At 48.2% G+C, this 16,463-nt stretch overlaps 2 protein-coding genes across 2 annotated transcripts; one reads left to right on the top strand and one right to left on the bottom strand.

The window, feature by feature from the left end:
* Window positions 1-2,264: 2,264 nt before the first annotated feature.
* On the bottom strand, window positions 2,265-3,144 carry PSMB11 (proteasome subunit beta 11). The gene has a single exon (XM_040476440.1). The coding sequence runs from the start codon at window positions 3,142-3,144 to the stop codon at window positions 2,317-2,319; it is 828 nt and encodes a 275-aa protein (XP_040332374.1). The 3' UTR covers window positions 2,265-2,316.
* Window positions 3,145-8,850: 5,706 nt separating this feature from the next.
* Window positions 8,851-15,112, top strand: PSMB5 (proteasome 20S subunit beta 5). The gene is made up of 3 exons (XM_040476652.1): window positions 8,851-9,071; window positions 9,793-10,099; window positions 14,607-15,112. Exons 1-3 carry the CDS (start codon window positions 8,874-8,876, stop codon window positions 14,891-14,893), a joined length of 792 nt encoding a protein of 263 aa, XP_040332586.1. The 5' UTR covers window positions 8,851-8,873; the 3' UTR covers window positions 14,894-15,112.
* Window positions 15,113-16,463: the final 1,351 nt, after the last annotated feature.

The following is a 16,463-nucleotide window of genomic DNA, read 5'->3' as shown; positions in this document are numbered from 1 at the left end:
AAAAAAAAACAGGGCACAGGGAAGCAGGCCTGTCAGCAAGACCTCTGGGTGCATCTCTGGTCTCAAATACCTCATCATCTCGAAGGATGGAACTTATCAAAGGGAGTGAAGAGGGGCAGGACCGTGGAAGGAAAGAAGGGAGAGAAGGGGCAAGGTGATGGGAGAAGGAGACACCAGAAGAAGGGGCTCCCCTCCTATTCTGCCCTCTCTAGCTGGGTTCAGTCCTTCCCCAGTTTATGCGGAGGGGAGGGGCGCAGAGCATCCCAGGGGAGTGAGACGCAGGCAGTTTTTGAGCCTTGGCTGGGCTCGGGCGGCCCCCCCACCCCAGCTGCTAGCCACCCACACAGACATATACACTTTTTCTCATTCCTAGGGCTTTAGGATAGGGCTGTGAAGATGCAGAGGTGGTGAACTAGTGGGGTGAGCTCTGCCCCCACTTCCTCTCTGCTTTGGACCATTTTTCCAAAATAAATGGCAAGGCCTGGCTTTCTCTCTGAGGAGGGCCCGCTCTCCCTATCCACGTGTCAGTGTTTCTCTTCCAGTCTATTTCCTGGCTCCGGACACAGGACAGCACATGCATCACCTACCACACGCAGGTGCACACACTTCACCTGGGTCACTCACACCAGGACACATGTCCACATAAATCTCTGTACTTGGAGATGCACCCTCTTAGGCCCGAGCCAATCAAATGCTTGAATCAAAGGTCCCCACCACCACCTTTTCCTCCCTCTGCCTCCACTGCTTTCCTTCCTGAGACTCTCTGGGCTTTCCTCCCTCCTCCTCCCTACTCATGCCCTGAAGGCCAGAGCCTAGAGGTCTCCTCCCTCTGGGCAGCTCCAGCCCGGGAGGAATTCTTAGCAGGAAGTGCAGGGTTGGGGCTTGGGGCTTGGAGCTCAGGGCTGGGCTGGAGGCTGAGAGGAGAGGCATCCAGGGGGACTAAATGGAGGCTGTTAATCTTGAGACTGGACGCTCTGTGGGAGTGGGATGAGAGAGAAAGAAGGTTCAGCAACCTTCCCTCCAGGCAGTCCCATCTCTTGGTTGACTGTGCTTCCCACCCCCCCCCCCTTCAACTTTGCTTGGGGAGGGGCAGGGCAGGGACAGCATCCTTCCTGGACCTGCTGCCTGCACCCGCCAAGTCAGGGCTTACAGGGCAGCTGGGGGAGGGGCAGGAAGGGCAGGAGGAGGTGTGCTAACCCAACGTTCCCCACTGGCACAGCCACCTTGCTCTTTTCTTCATTCCCCAGAGAGAGTGACAGGAAGGAGAGGCTGGAAAGAAGGCAGAGGGAAGAAAGAAGAAAGGGGAAAGAGGAGAGAAGTCTGGCAGCAACAGAGACAGGCCAAAAGACCAGAGCAAACGGTGGCCAAGGCTCTAGGCCCCGGTATGTCATGGGGGTGGCTGGCCTCCAGGCCCTCAGGCTCCTCTGGGTTCATTCACCCCAGGCAGGGGCTTGGCCCAGCTGCTCTCTCCCTTTCTCTTCATTCCCGGAGGCCTGCAGGGCCTTGGACAGAGAGAGAAGGCAAGAAAGAGGACCTGGGAGGACACGCTGTGCCGAAGGATCTCGGCTCTGGAGCAGAAGGCCTGGATCCAAGCCTCCTCTCTGCCACTTACTGTGTGACCCCAGCAAGTCACATAACCCTTTGAACCTGCTTCCTCTTCTGTAAGGTGAGGATGATTATTACCTCCGAGTTATCACGAGAAGGGCATTTAATAAGGAGCAGCAACTGTAGTCATTAGAGTCCCGTGCAGCAGGGAGGGGGCAAAGGGGAAGCAGCTGGGAGAAACCCTCCTTACCACCGCAGGCTCCACTTTGCCCCGCCCTACCCCTAGCCTGGGTGCTCTGGGTGACTCTCCCCACCTTATTCCTCTTCCAGCCACCCCCCTCACAAGGTGACAGTGATAAACTCTGAAACCGAGATGAGCACAGGAACGGGAAGAAAAGAGAGCAGGGATCTGGTGGGAAAAAGCAGCAAAGAGGGTGGTGAGAAAGAGGGTTCAGCCCCCAGCCCCGTGTCTGGCGTGCAGCAGGCACACAACAGGAGTATTTGCTGAGAGGAGAACTTGGTGGTGGGAAGGACGCCGGACCAATCCATCCGGCATCCATAGGAACATGCTGGACAGAGCCATCAATAGCACTGGGAGGCAGAAAGGGATGGAGACTTGGAACAAATGGAGCTGGCAACCCGTACAGGAGGGAGCCAGATGCTGTGAGGCTGCTCCCCTGGTGGCCCATCCCCCCCCCCCACCCACTCCCTGCGCTGAGGCCCCCTCCAAGTCCTGCCGCTTCTCAGAGAATCTCAGTCTCTGCGGGCATCCTAGAGTCTCTGGTGCCGGCTGGCGGGCTCCGGATGGTCCCGGCTGGCCTCCTCCTCTTCCTTGTCTGGCTCCGGGAGCTTCTGCAGTTCCGAGTACAGCACACAGGCATCGTTGCGTGACACATACTCCCATCCACTCTCCCGCACGTGGAAAAGGTCTACAGAACCCCCGGAGTAGGCATCGCGGTGGGTGGCGTGGGCCACGGCACAGCGAGCCAGGGCATAGGCTTCCTGGGGGGTCATGTCATAGCGGTAGCCGCGGTCTAGCACGCCATAGGCATAGGGAGATCCAGAACCCACGGAGAAGATGTTCCCTTGCAGGCGGGTGCCGTCACTGTAGACATAGAAGAGGGCAGGGCCAGAGCGGTCCCAGCCACACAGGGCCGTGGCCACACACAGATCCAGGCCCCGGTAGCAGGACATCATGGTCGACAAGAGCTTGGCGGCACCGGCCACGCTGGGCAGCTGACCCTCCCTCAGTGCCCGAAGCCGCAGCTCCCGTCGTAGCACGCGGTACCATACGGCACAGTCGGCCGAGGTGCCAGAGGTGGTGCCCAGGAGGTGCTGGTGCACAGGGATGATCTTGCGTGAGGTTGGACACTCCACATAGTTGCCGCAGGAGGAACGTGTGTCAGCAGCAGCGATGACTCCATGCCGGAAGAGGAAGGCCAAGGTGGTGGTGCCATGCGCCAGCCTGGGGCCGTGGATCTGCAAGAAGGTTTGAGGATCGAAGCCTGGGGGCACAGCCCAGGCCCCAGGCTGAGGCAGGTGAGGTGATGGTCCCTGGGTGTTGGGGGCCTGCCACTTGCACACATCCTGCAGGGCCATCCCTGGGGCTGAGTGATGGTTGGAAGGAACAAGGCAGGGATTTGTGGGCTGGAGTCAAGTGGGGAAAGAGACGCTAAAGAGAAGCTGGGCTGCGGCCAGAACTGGTGAGAGAGGCATGTGATCTGTGGCTTCGCTTCTCCCTAACCCCAAATCAGGCTTTGGGACTGGCTGAGAAGCAGCCTCCTCCTTCTCAGAGGATTGCTAAGGGGAGACAGGACGAGGCCGGTGAAGTCTCCACTGTTGGGAAGACGCTGCTCGTGACACATCCGAGCGTCACCCAAGGAGTCCCCTGTCCATCATCCTCCAAGCACTTGGAGCGGAGTGGGGTCGGGGGTAACCTCAAAGGAAGGGAGGCAAGAGTGTAAGGAGCACATCTGGGTCCCTCTTATTTTTCCTGTGGGGCGCATTGGGCTTGCAGAGACAGATAAAGCTCTGTCCCTGTCTGGAAAGAGCTCCCAGCCTAGGAGGAGGTAAAGACAAGTGGATCTCTGATGGAATCAGAATAGAATGCTGTGAGGGGCACCTGGCTGGCTCCGTTGGTAGAGCATGTGACTCTTGATATCAGGGTTGTGAGCCCCATGTTTGATATAGAGCTTACTTAAAAGAAAAGAATAGAGTGCTGTGGGCCCACCAAGGCAGGAGTCTTTGATGTTGAGTTCTCTCTTCAGGGGTCTGGGCCCAGGGAACGCTAAGGCTCAGCTCACGCCTTCACTTTCCAGTCAGGTGGAGAAAAAGAAATGGACCTAGACCAAGAGAAAAGTTTTTTTTTTTTTTAGTTTATTTTTTTATTTATTTTGAGAGAGAGAGAGTGCACACGCAAGCATGCGAGTGGGGGAGGGGCAGAGGGAAGGAGACAAAATCCCTAGCAGGTTCTGAGCCATCACCACAGAACCCAGCTCAAATTCAGAAACTGTGAGATCATAACCTGAGCTGAGATCAAGAGTCGGCCTCCTAACCCACTGAGTCACCCAGGCACCTCCAGAAAGTCTTATGTGAGGAGGAGGGGAGCTCAAATACCTTCCACAAAGGCAAGGTATGGAGGGGCCAGGGTGAAGGGAACCTAGAATGCGGAGCTCTCGTTCAACTCTGCTTTGGAGGTGAATATGAACTTCCATCTGCATAAAGACAGAGAGAGAGTTCCTGACAGTTCTCTGGCAGTCTAGCTTCTCTGATTATGTAAAAGTTCTGAGGATGTAGCTGAAAGCATCTAATGGCCTTCCCTCTCCCCGCCCCCTTCTGCCCAATAGTTAACAATAGCAAGAGAGATATTTGTAGTTCCAAGGCAAGAGAAACAACCGACCTTGTCCCCATAACGCTGAGTCTAAGTCTTAGACCAACCAGGGGTGGTCAAGGGGTGGGGTTAGTAGACCCTGACAGCTGGCCCTTCAGAAAGACAAAGTAGATTGGGACAGAGCAGCAAGCTGCAACTTCTTCCAGCACCATCTGGACTATATTTTACCAAACACTGCAGCTCAAAGGGGTGCTGTGGAAATGGGTTTAGTCAAAGAAACAGACACACACACAAGAGAAAGATCCCAGGCCCTCCAGATACCATGATGACAGGGCCGTGGAGTCGCTATAATGGCAAGTGCAAACATGTCATGGGAAGACCAGAGAAACCAGGATGTCACAGTAAAGTCCAACCAGTCTTTCTCCCTTCTTTCTCCCTCTCTTACTAGACAGATAAGAATGTCTCCTGTTTTGTTTTGTTTTAATTTTTTTAAACGTTTATTTTTGAGACAGAGACAGTGTGAGCTGCGGAGGGGCAGAGAGAGAGGGAGACACAGAATCCGAAGCAGGCTCCAGGCTCTGAGCTGTCGGCACAGAGCTCGACACGGGGCTCAAACCCACAAACCACGAGATCATGACCTGAGCCAAAACCAAGAGTCAGACGCTTAACTGACTGAGCCACCCAGGTTCCCCAGAATGTCTACTGATTTTAAAGACTAAGCCTTAGATGTTTCGTATATGAATGGATTGTCACCTCCCTAGGTCAAGCCATTCTCAAGTCAGATCTGGACAGTTGAATGGCCTTCTAATTGGCCATCCTCCAGTCTCCCCTCTAATCTTATCCTCCACACTGACATGTTTTCCTAAGATATCACTCAAATCTTGTGTCTTCCCTACTAAGAAACCTTGAAGGGCTACAAGATCAAACCCAAACCACCTTCTCCTCCCCAGGCTAGCATTTAAGACCCACTGTGGTGCAACCCTGATCCATCCACCACAACCTCTTTTCATGCTATTCCTAACACATCTCACACTCCCCCTTTATCTACCTTTTTCATCTATTTTTTTAATGTTTGTTTATTTATTTTGAGAGAGAGGGGAGGAAGGGAGAGAATGCAAGTGGGAGAGGGGCAGAAAGAGAGGGAGAGAGAGAATCCAAAGCAGGCTCTGTGCTGTCAGCGCAGAGCCCAACATGGGGCTCGATCTCATGAATTGTGAGATCATGACCTGAGTCGAAATCAAGCGTCAGATGCCTAAGCAACTGAGCCATCCAAGCGCCCCTTTACTATTTACTTTTAAGGAATCTCTACACCCAATGTGGGGTTCAAACTTATAGCCTCGAGATCAAGATTTGAACGCTGTATCGAATGAGCCAGTCAGGTGCCCCTCCCCTCTATCAATATGAATCCTATCCTTAAAAGCCTGGCTTAAGTATCATCTACTCTGAAAATCCTTCTGGTCTGAGAAAGGAGAGGCTGTTGGTTTGAGGAACAATGGGACCCAAGTGGTGTTTAGGGAAACGAATCCACACCTCCTTAGCAAAGCCTTCTTAGTCTCCCAACCTCAACCCAAACTGTATTAATCTCCTCTCTCACCTCCGAACCACAATAGTTATCATTTTTCCCCCAAGTCCACTCTATTGAGATAAAATTGACATATGACATTGTGTAAGTGTAAGGAGTACAGTGTAATGATTTGATACATGTATATACTGCAAAATGTTTACCACAATAAAGTTAGTTAACACATCCTTCACTTCACATAATTAACCATTTTTGTGGTGGTGGGAAGAACATTTAAAATCTACTCTCTTAAGGTTGCCTGGGTGGCTCAGTCAGTTAAGCATCTGACCTCGGCTCAGGTCACGATCTCATGGTTTGTTCCAGCCCCGCGTTGGGCTCTGTGCTGACAGCTCGGCGCCTGGAGCCTGTTTTGGATTCTGTGTCCCCCTCTCTCTCTGCACCTACCCCATTCACACACTCTCTCTCTCTCTCTCTCAAAAAAATAATAATAAATAAACATTAAAAAAAATCTACTCTCTTAGCAACTTATAAGTATATAATGCAGTGCAGCATCTTTAACTATAGTCACAATGCTGTACATTTGATTCCCAGAACTTAATCTTCTCATAACTGGAAGTGTGTACCCTTTGACCAACATCTCCCCATTTCCCCTACCACACAACCCCCCGTAACCACCAATCTATTCTCTGTTTCTATGAGTTTGGCTTTGTTAAATTCATCATATAAGTGAGATCATACAGTGTTTGTCTTTCTCTGTGTGACATATCTCTCTCTATATATAGATACAGATAGATATAGAGACAGATGATATACATATATCTATGTCTGTCTATCTATCCATCTATCTATTGAACCAATATAAGGTAAGCTGGAAACAGATTACAGAAGGCCTTGAATGCCATGCTGAGCTGTTGAATTTTACAGAACATATTTAAGCAGGCAAGTGATAAGATTAAGAGAATGAGGCACCTGGGTGGCTTAGTTGGTTAAGGGTCTGACTCTTGATTTTGGCTCATGATCTCATGGTTTGTGAGTTTGAGCCGCACATGAGGCTCTGCAGTGTGTCAGTGTGGAGCCTGCTTGGAGGTCTGTCTCCCTCTCTCTCTGCCCCTACCCCATGTGCCCTCTCTCTCAAAATAAATAAATAAACTTTAAAAAAAAATTAGGAAAAAAAAGATTAAGAGAATATTTTAGGAAAATCAATCTGATGCTGTGCAAAATGAATTAGAGAGTACAGTTTGGGCCCCGAAAATCAGGTGGGAGACTATTTCAGTAATCAGAGGCGAGCAAATAAGGTGATATCAGTTGCAATGAAAAAGGACATGAGAAGCATCGTAGAGGAAAAATCAACAGGATTTGACAACTTACTGAATGTGGAGGAAAGGAAGAGGAGTTGTCAGAGATGAGCCGGGGCTTCAAGCCTCTGTGACTGGAAGAACATTGTTGTCATGCTCTCATGTATTCATTTGGCAAGCATTACCTAAGCATACAGTGGGCGCTGAGATGAATAGTGCAGAAATACCTGTCTTTAGAAACTCACAATCAATTAGGAGATAAATGTGCACTTAACAGCCAGGTAAAATGCAAAAGTGTCTTCAGAGACGAACAAATGCTATTAGTGGCAGTGTGAAGGAACCACAGGGAAAAGTCAGAAAGAGGACTAGTTACATTGCAGGGGGGACCGCAAAATAATACCTGATCTATAAACAGAGGCACTCCGCATTTTCGACACCATCCAAGTGTGAGACGCAGATAAAGATCTTCTGCTTCATTACATTCTGATGGTTGGGCTTGGAAAGGGTTGCCAAATTTCAGCATTAAAAATACAACATATGCAGAGTCTACTGGGGAAGAGGAGGGGCTGAGTTGGGCATCAGAGGAAAGTGGAATTTAGATATTGATGGATGTTGCTGCTGGAATCCAACAAGAAAGACCAGACACTGACTTCATAGAACCATAAAGCAGGAGGCAACAAACATTCCATACCTTTGCCCACTTCCTTGTTTGTTATGGGTCCCAAAAGGGTTGAAAAATGGAGGTGGGTGGAGAGAAGGAGAGACAATGATAAATACCACATTCCTGTATTAATAAAGAGCTCGTTTTAGCAAGCTTAAGTTAGAGAATCTCTTGGAACATCTTTATAGAGCGTCAACCCTCCTCCAGGCTCTGAAATGGTAAATGACTATTGACTCAGTTATTCGCAGCTGAATTGAGAATCTAGTTTGTGGATTAACTGAGTCCCGTACTTTTCCTTCTTTATTTTTCATCTTTGGCGATACATTACTTATTAGCATTTCCACCACAGGGTGGGAGTAAAGAGAATATTAAATCTTAAAAATTGGTTACAGAATGTGGGTAGTGTGGTGATTAATGTTACCAGACAACAAGAGGTATAGCACTTTTATTTTGTTGCGATTTTTACCACAAAGTACTGTGGTTTAACTAACTTCACAAGAAAATGGCCTCAGAGTAGATCATTATTTTACCTAGTATTAGAGGGTGCCCTTAAACAAAATGGCAACGTCAGTCGAATTAATAGGATGCTAAAGCCGCAAAGATGTAAAGTATCGCTCAGATACCCGGCAGGGCGGGGACGACTTAGCGTTAAGGGTTCGGAAAGGATTTTCAACTAGTCACGCCCGTCTCAAAGATGGCCGGCCTCACTTCCCTCACGCAACATGGACAATTTCCTATGAATTGTAGGGTAACTCAATCCAGTACTGCTTGCATGACTAAAGTCAAGATGACAACAGCGTCCCTTTAAATTTAGAATAAATTAATCCATTTATTTTTTTACCCTTCCGTTAATATAGTCCCTCGTGTCTGGATCTTGTTTTGGGAGGCGTGGTTGCCAGGAGTTAAAATGGTTCCTCCCTGGGATAGCTTTAATAGGAAGTGAAGCTGTGACGGCGAAGCGTTGCCCTACTGCTCTCTGGTAGGCGTTCTCGCCAGGCGTTCCTTGTGCCCTTACTAGACATGGCGCTGGCCAGCGTGTTGGAGAGGCCGCTACCGGTGAACGGGCTCGGGTTTTTCGGACTCGGGGGTCGTGCGGATCTGCTGGATCTGGGTCCAGGGAGTCCCAGCGATGGGCTGAGCCTGGCCGCACCCCACCGGGGTGTCCCAGAGGAGCCGAGAATCGAAATGCTTCATGGAACCACCACCCTGGCCTTCAAGGTGCGGACCCAGCCGCCGCGCCGGGCTTAGTCCCGCGCGCCCGCGCCCTTCCTAGCCTCTCAGCTGGACCGGAGCCCGCGGGGGCCGCGACCACGAAGCCTAGTGGGAGCCTCGGTCCTCTTGTCCCGGTCCCGATGGTTTCGCTGTCTCATTGCCCCGGGAGACCTTGATTCTCGCGCCGCAGGACCGTGTGGCCGGGGTTAAGTGGAAGAAGAAACCGAGGCTGCTTGGGTTGATTCCTAGGCAACCCCAGGTGGCCAGGAAAGGGGAGGCCGCAGCAGCAATGAACACTGACAGGGGGTGGGATATTGTAACCATTAACCAAAGGTTTTGGAAACTGGGTCCCCGCTAGGCGAGGGTAACCGAAAAGCTGCGTCTTTTGAGAGGGAAGGTTGGTGGGAGGGAGCACTGTAGTGGGAGCCAGACAATTGGGATTCCTGATCCAGCTTTGCAATAACTAGCTCTAGGATCTTGGGCAAGTCATTCGATCTCATTGAACCTGTTTCCTGATCTATAAAATGAAATTGGAAGTTAATACCGGTTATATCCCATCGAGGGATTGATGGGAAGTTTAGTTGATAGTAATATGTGGAAAGCATATTGTGAAGTGTAAAACGATAGAGAAAAAGATGTTCTGGGTTTCCATTGATGCAAAAAGAAATGTCAAGATGTTTCTGTGGTCTGATGTGGCCTGCTTTGTGTTTTCCTCTGATCTTAACAGTTTCAACATGGAGTCATTGTTGCAGCGGACTCTCGCGCCACAGCGGGTGCCTATATAGCCTCCCAGACAGTAAAGAAGGTGATAGAGATCAATCCCTACCTGCTGGGCACCATGGCTGGGGGCGCAGCGGATTGCAGCTTCTGGGAGCGCCTGTTGGCTCGTCAATGTCGAATCTATGAGCTTCGAAACAAGGAACGCATCTCTGTAGCAGCTGCCTCCAAGCTGCTTGCCAACATGGTGTATCAGTATAAAGGCATGGGGCTGTCCATGGGCACCATGATCTGTGGCTGGGATAAGAGAGGCCCTGGTGAGTTAAGCTGCAACCACATGATTCTTGGGCTGACACTACAGAGAGGAGGGGTTGGATGGACGGTGAATGAAAGGGCTTTGTGTCAGTGCTGAGGATGTGTTTATTAGGTTTTGGCTCTTCTCTATGTTCAAGGAAGGCACTACAGTGTAGGAGAGGGCATGGAGCTTAGATTAGCTGTGTCATTGACTACCCATGTGACCTTACACAGGTCGCTCATTTTCCCAGTTAGTTTCATCATCTGTTGCAGTGGTTAAATGAAGTAATACACGTAAAGCATGTAGTGTTTGGCACATAATGTTTTTCCTTCTATTCTCTCTCCCGTAAAATAATAAGATCTACAGGGGTACCTGCGTGGCTCATTGGGCTGAGCATCTGACTCTTGGTTTCAGGTTAGGTCATGATCTCAAAGTTCAAGGGATCAAGCCCTGCTTCGGGCCCTGCCCTGATGGCATGGATCCTGCTTGGGATTCTCTCTCTCCTCTCTCTCTGCCCCTCCCCTGCTCTTGCACTTTTTCTCTCTCTCTCAAAATAAATAAACTTTAAAATAATAATAATAATAATACCTATGAAGAGTGTATTTGAGAGTGAAATTGGATAATAGACATCAAAAACCAGTCAGTGCTTTCTAATAAAAATATGATGTGAGCTGCATATGTCATTTAAAATTGTCTAGGGGCGCCTAGGTGGCTCAGTCGGTTAAGCATCCGACTTCACCTCAGGTCATGATCTCACAGTCCATGAGTTCGAGCCCCACGTTGGGCTCTGTGTTGACAGCTCAGAGCCTGTAGCCTGCTTCAGATTCTGTGTCTCCCTCTCTCTGAACCTCCCCCGTTCATGCTCTGTCTCTCTCTGTCTCAAAAATAAACATTAAAAAAAAATTTTTTTTTTTTTTTTTTTAATAAAATTGTCTAATGGAGGGGCACCTGGCTGGCTTAGTCAACAGAGAATGCAATTCCTGTTCTCAGGGTCATGAGTTCAAGCCCTATGTTGGGTTTAGAGCTTACTTAAAAAATAATAACTGGGGTGCCTGGGTGGCGCAGTTGGTTAAGCATCCGGCTTTGGCTCAGGTCATGATCTCACTATTTGTGAGTTCGAACACTGCGTCAGGCTCTGCTGACAGCTCGGAGCCTGGACCCTGCTTTAGATTCTATGTCTCCCTCTCTCTCTCTGCCCCTCCCTTGCTCATGCTCTGTCTCTCTCTCTCTTTCTCTCTCTCAAAAATAAATAAACATGAAAAAAATTTTTTTAATAATAATTAAAATTTTTAAAGATTGTCTAATGGATATATTTAAAAAGCAAAAAGATTGGGAAATTAATTTTAACCATTTATTTAATACAAAATACCTAAAATAGTAACATTTTTGCATGTGCGTTAGCCCCCTTTCAAGTGTTCAATAGCCATATGTTGCTGGTGACCACTGTGTTGGACAGTGAAATTCTACTATACAAGTAGCTACTGTAAACTTAGTTATTTCTCTTCCCTTTTTCCCTTTAGAGAGTCTTTGACCTAGAAGGGGCTTTTGGGACTCACCCTCTCCTTGCTTGATATAATACCCTAGGATCCTAGGTCCTGTTCTGTCATCTCTGAAAATAAATTCCTTAGCCTTTTTTCTCTTTCTAGTATATAGAGACCTTGCCAGGAAGTTTAACCTTGTATCTAATGTCTCTTCCTTTTCAACCAGTTGTTTGTTTGTTTGTTTGTTTGTTTGTTTGTTTGTTTTTAAGTTTTATGTATTTGAGTAATCTCTGCACCCAACATGGGGTTCAAACCCATGACCCCAAGATCAGGAGTTACATGCTCCTCTGACTGAGCCAGCGAGGAACCCAGTTTTTTAACCAGATTTGAATGTCTGTTTCTTTAGTCAAGCTGGAATACAGCCAGTTACTTTCTGTGTCATTTTCCCCCTCAATGCTTGAAGATAGTTTATTCTTTCCTCTTCCTTTTTTTGCTTCATTCGTTCGCCTGCTTACTGAGTGCCTAGTTTTCCTCTATCAAACAACTGTAGGATACCCAGGAGAGAGTGAGAGAGAGAGAGGGAAAGAGATTCCCAAGCAGACTCCGCACTGTCACCATAGAGCCCAGTGTGGGGCTTGAACTCACGAACCTGTGATATCATAACCTGAGCCAAAATCAAGAGTCAGTTGCTTAACCGACTGAGCCATGCAAGTGCCGCATGCATCCAACTCTTGATCTCAGCTCAGGTCTTGATCTCAGGGTCATGAGTTTAAGCCCTGCATTGGGCTCCACACAAGGCATGGAGCCTACCTTAAAAAAAAAAAAAAAAAAAAAGCCTTCCTGACAACCTGTCCCATTCAGGATGAGTCAGCCCCTTTCTCCAAGAAGCAGAGGCTGAGAGGGGCACCTGGGTGGCTCAGTCGGTTCAGCATCTGACTCTTGGTTTCAGCTCACATCATGATCTCAGGGTTTCAAGAGTTTGAGCCCCGAGTTGGGTCAATGCTGACAGTGCAGAGCCTACTTGGGATTCTCTCTCCTTCTCTTCTGCCCCTCCCCCACTCGCACTATCTCTGTCTCTCTCAAACTTAAAATTTTTTTTTCAAAAAAGATTGAGAAAGGATCACAGATTACTTAGTACAAGGCTAAATGAGATGAGTGCTGTTTTTAAAAGAACCAATATGATGCTGAGGGAATTTTGAGAAGGAGGGGATTACTTCTGATGGGAGGAACTTGGAAAGACTTCATGGGTAGGTGGCATTTGTCCAAGATGTACATATCAGAGAGGGGAAGGCTAGTGAACAAAGGAAGGGAGGAAACAAGCATGCGGTTTCGGGGGAGTAACTGAAAGCCCACTTTAATTGCAACTAAGGTTGTATGAAGAGGAGTTAGGGATCCATAAAGCCAGAGAGGTAATCTGGAACCAGCTAGTGAGCCAGCTAGGCAAGGCGGTGGCTGTGGGACCCGGAAGGGGCTAGTTGGGGGTAGACATTGGAATCCTTCGAACCCAAAAGCTGAGATGAGTTGTGGTTCTCTATTGGCTTGCTTTAGAATCACCTGAAGAACTCAAAACACAAGCTCCATACTTACTCCCCACCCCAGACCAATTGAAAAAGAATACCTGGGGTAGGTCCTGGGCATCTTTTTAAAAAGCTTCCTTAGAGGATTCTGATACATAGTGAGAGATGGGAACCACTGAAGTAGGAAAAAGATTAACGATGCCATTGGCAATGCGGGCTGGTGCAGCACATGAGAGATGAGTTTGGTTGGTAATGGAGGGCCACTGAAAGTATTTGAAGATAGGAAGTTTGAATCTGAACTTGATGAGAAGGGCATTCTGTTGGAAAGGTCCAGCAGGCATTTGGGATTGATAAAAATTTTATTAAAATCTTTGTCTAAATTTTCATATATACTAAAAATCAGCTAACTTCTTCATAAAGGGCCAAATAGTAAATAACTTAGGATTGCAGGCCATCTGGTCTTTGTCTCAACTGCTTAACTCTCCTGTTTTAGCACAAAAGCAGTCATAGACCCTATGTACACAAATGGGTATGGCAGTGTTGCAGTAAAACTTTGTTTACAAAAACAGGCAGCACTGTCCAATAGAAATAAAATGTGAGTAATACATGTGTATTTTTAAATTTTGTAATAGCTACATCCTAAAAATTAAAAATGGAAATTAATTTGGGGCCATTGGGTGGCTCAGTCAGTTAAGTGTCCGACTTTGGCTCAGGTCATGATTTTGTGGTTTGTGAGTTCGAGCCCCCCGTCGGGCCCTGTGCTGACAGCTGGAACCTGCTTCAGATTCTGTGTCTCCCTCTCCCTCTGCCCCTCCCCTGCTCACGCTCTGTCTCTCAATAATGAATAAACGTTAAAAAAAAATTAATGGAAATTAATTTTAATAATATATTTTATTTCGTGGATCCAAATGGATCCAAAGTGTTATCATGTCAGCATGTGGTACCAGCTTCATTTCAAATGCTCAGTAGTCACATGTCTAGTGGCTCCCATACTGGACAGTGCAGGTCTTTGCAATATGATTCAAAACTCCAGGCTTTCTCCTACTGTATGATGTATGTCTTGTCCTTCAGATAGTCTGAAGTTTGAGGGCTAGAATCGTGTTAAACATCTCCCACAGTGCCTGAAGTTCTGTGTTTGAAACCTAAGTCATTTGGATTATACTTTTTGCTTATACAGCAAGGACAAGAAAGGAGTTACTGTAATGTGAGGTTAGATGAGATGGTATATTGTAGGATCCTGGAGTCTTTATTTTGAGAGCGAGAATCCTAAGCAGTCTCCGTGCTGTCAGTGCTGAGCCTGACGTGGGGCTCACACCCATGAACCATGAGATCATGACCTGAGCCAAGAGTCAGATGCTTAACTGACTGAGCCATCAAGGCACCCCAAAGTGCTATTTTCTTACATATATCTGTCGGTCTCCCCTGGGTTTCAAAAGAGCTAAAGAACTGTTCTTGGAAAATGAATTAGATGTCAGAAGGGGTGGTCATTTTTTTTTTCTTTTTGTCATGCTAACCTCACCTCTCTTTCCAGGCCTCTACTATGTGGACAGTGAAGGAAACCGGATCTCAGGGGCCACCTTCTCTGTAGGTTCTGGCTCTGTGTATGCTTATGGGGTCATGGATCGGGGTTACTCCTATGACCTAGAGGTGGAACAGGCCTATGACCTGGCCCGTCGAGCCATCTACCAAGCCACCTATAGAGATGCCTACTCAGGAGGTGCAGTCAACCTCTACCATGTCCGAGAGGATGGCTGGATCCGAGTCTCCAGTGACAATGTAGCTGATCTACATGACAAATATAGTGGATCTACCCCCTGAAAGAGGGCAGATGTGGCTGCTTGCATTTCTTGGGGTGACTCTTGTTGGTAATGTGGATACAGCTCCCCATCCTATAGTGGAGTGGTCCTCAATTGTATTGATAATTTTTTTAAGCTCTGGTGCCGTTGACCTCTCTATGTTACCAGTTGTTAATGACCTGCTGCTGCAGAGGTGATCGTTTTACTTTCTTGGATGTTAACATTACACTACTTGACCACAGTCTGTGTTGTGTCTTTTGTCCACACTGTCCCTCCTCCAAGCACTTTACAGCCAAATAAGCCAGGACAGTGGGAGGGCACTGACTGTAATTACAGGAAACAGTGGTGTGAAGACATTGTCTAGTGAATACATTAGCATCCCCACTCATGAAGCTAATAACAAAGGAGAAGGAGAGAGAGGCAAGGGAGGAGGGAGAGACTTCCCGATTCTGTTTGCAAAGAGATGAAAAGTTGATGAGGTGGAAAGATGCACAGGGCTGTATGAGCCAGAGCTGCGGAGGAAAAAGCTTTCACTTTGTGGTGGAGGAGGGAGGCTAGTGCTACATGCAGAGCAGAAAGGTGAAGAGGGTGAATCTTGCATCTTGAACCAATTGGGAAGGGAAGTTTTGGACCCTGGGAAAAGAGGACACAGAGGTGAGTGTGAAAGCGGTAGTGACCCCAAGGTTGGTGATCCTTGTCCTTTTGGCGCTCCAGTGTGTGTAGGTGTGGGGGACAGAGCGGTTGGTGGTGGGCTTAGAGCCTTCTGGACAGGAAGCAGCACAAAATTGTCATTGGGACGTGTGGGTGGAGAAGAGGCCCTTCTGAGAGCAGAAAAATGGCTGATTTATCACACCCAGCACTGAGGGGCTTCCCAAGCTATGGTGGCAGCAGATGGCAAGGCCTTCTGTTAAAGAGAAGACATAAGCATAGGGGAGATAGAGGAGGTTGATGGGAAAAACCTTTAAAAGATGGGAGAGGAGGGTATAAAACAATACTGCTTTGTTTTTATAGTTAGCAGGAAGGGGAAAGTGGTTGGTGAGGGTGACAACCCAGCGTCCCATTTTGAGGCAGAGGGGTTTGAGCAATAGAGGGGGTAAGGCCTCCTCTGCCTGGACTGCGGATACCTTCCCTTCTTGTACCTTCCCTTCCCCCTCAGCCTCATGCAGTCGCATATTGATTGATGAGGGCTGTCGGCCAGGAACTGATCGAGGCTTGTTAATTGCATTTGTCAAATGCAGGGAAATTGGGAATTAGTGAGATTGGAGAAGGGAGTTTGGAAAACAAATGACTGGTGCCTAAGGAGATTCATTTTGCTGAAAAGTGCCTTGGGAGCCCCTGGAGTCAGGGAGCTGCTAGTGGGGACCTGGGCCTACTCAGCATTAGGAGCCATTAGAAGGGGCGGGAGCCATGCTGCACCTCCCTTCTCTGAGGCCATCAGCCCATGGTCAGCTGAATGATAGACACAGGTACACTCATCGACCTCTCAGGACACTGGTTTGGAGATCTTTGTTCAAAATTAGAACCTTAGGGGTGCCTGGCTGGCTTAGTGGGTAGAGCATGCAACTCTTGATCTTGGGGTCATGAGTTTGAGC

Source organism: Herpailurus yagouaroundi, unplaced genomic scaffold (assembly GCF_014898765.1).
Source record: "Herpailurus yagouaroundi ecotype Mexico unplaced genomic scaffold, PumYag 141, whole genome shotgun sequence".
Lineage (NCBI taxonomy): Eukaryota > Metazoa > Chordata > Mammalia > Carnivora > Felidae > Herpailurus > Herpailurus yagouaroundi.
Note: the sequence above shows the minus strand (reverse complement) of the source record. Positions and strands in the feature narration are given on the sequence as shown.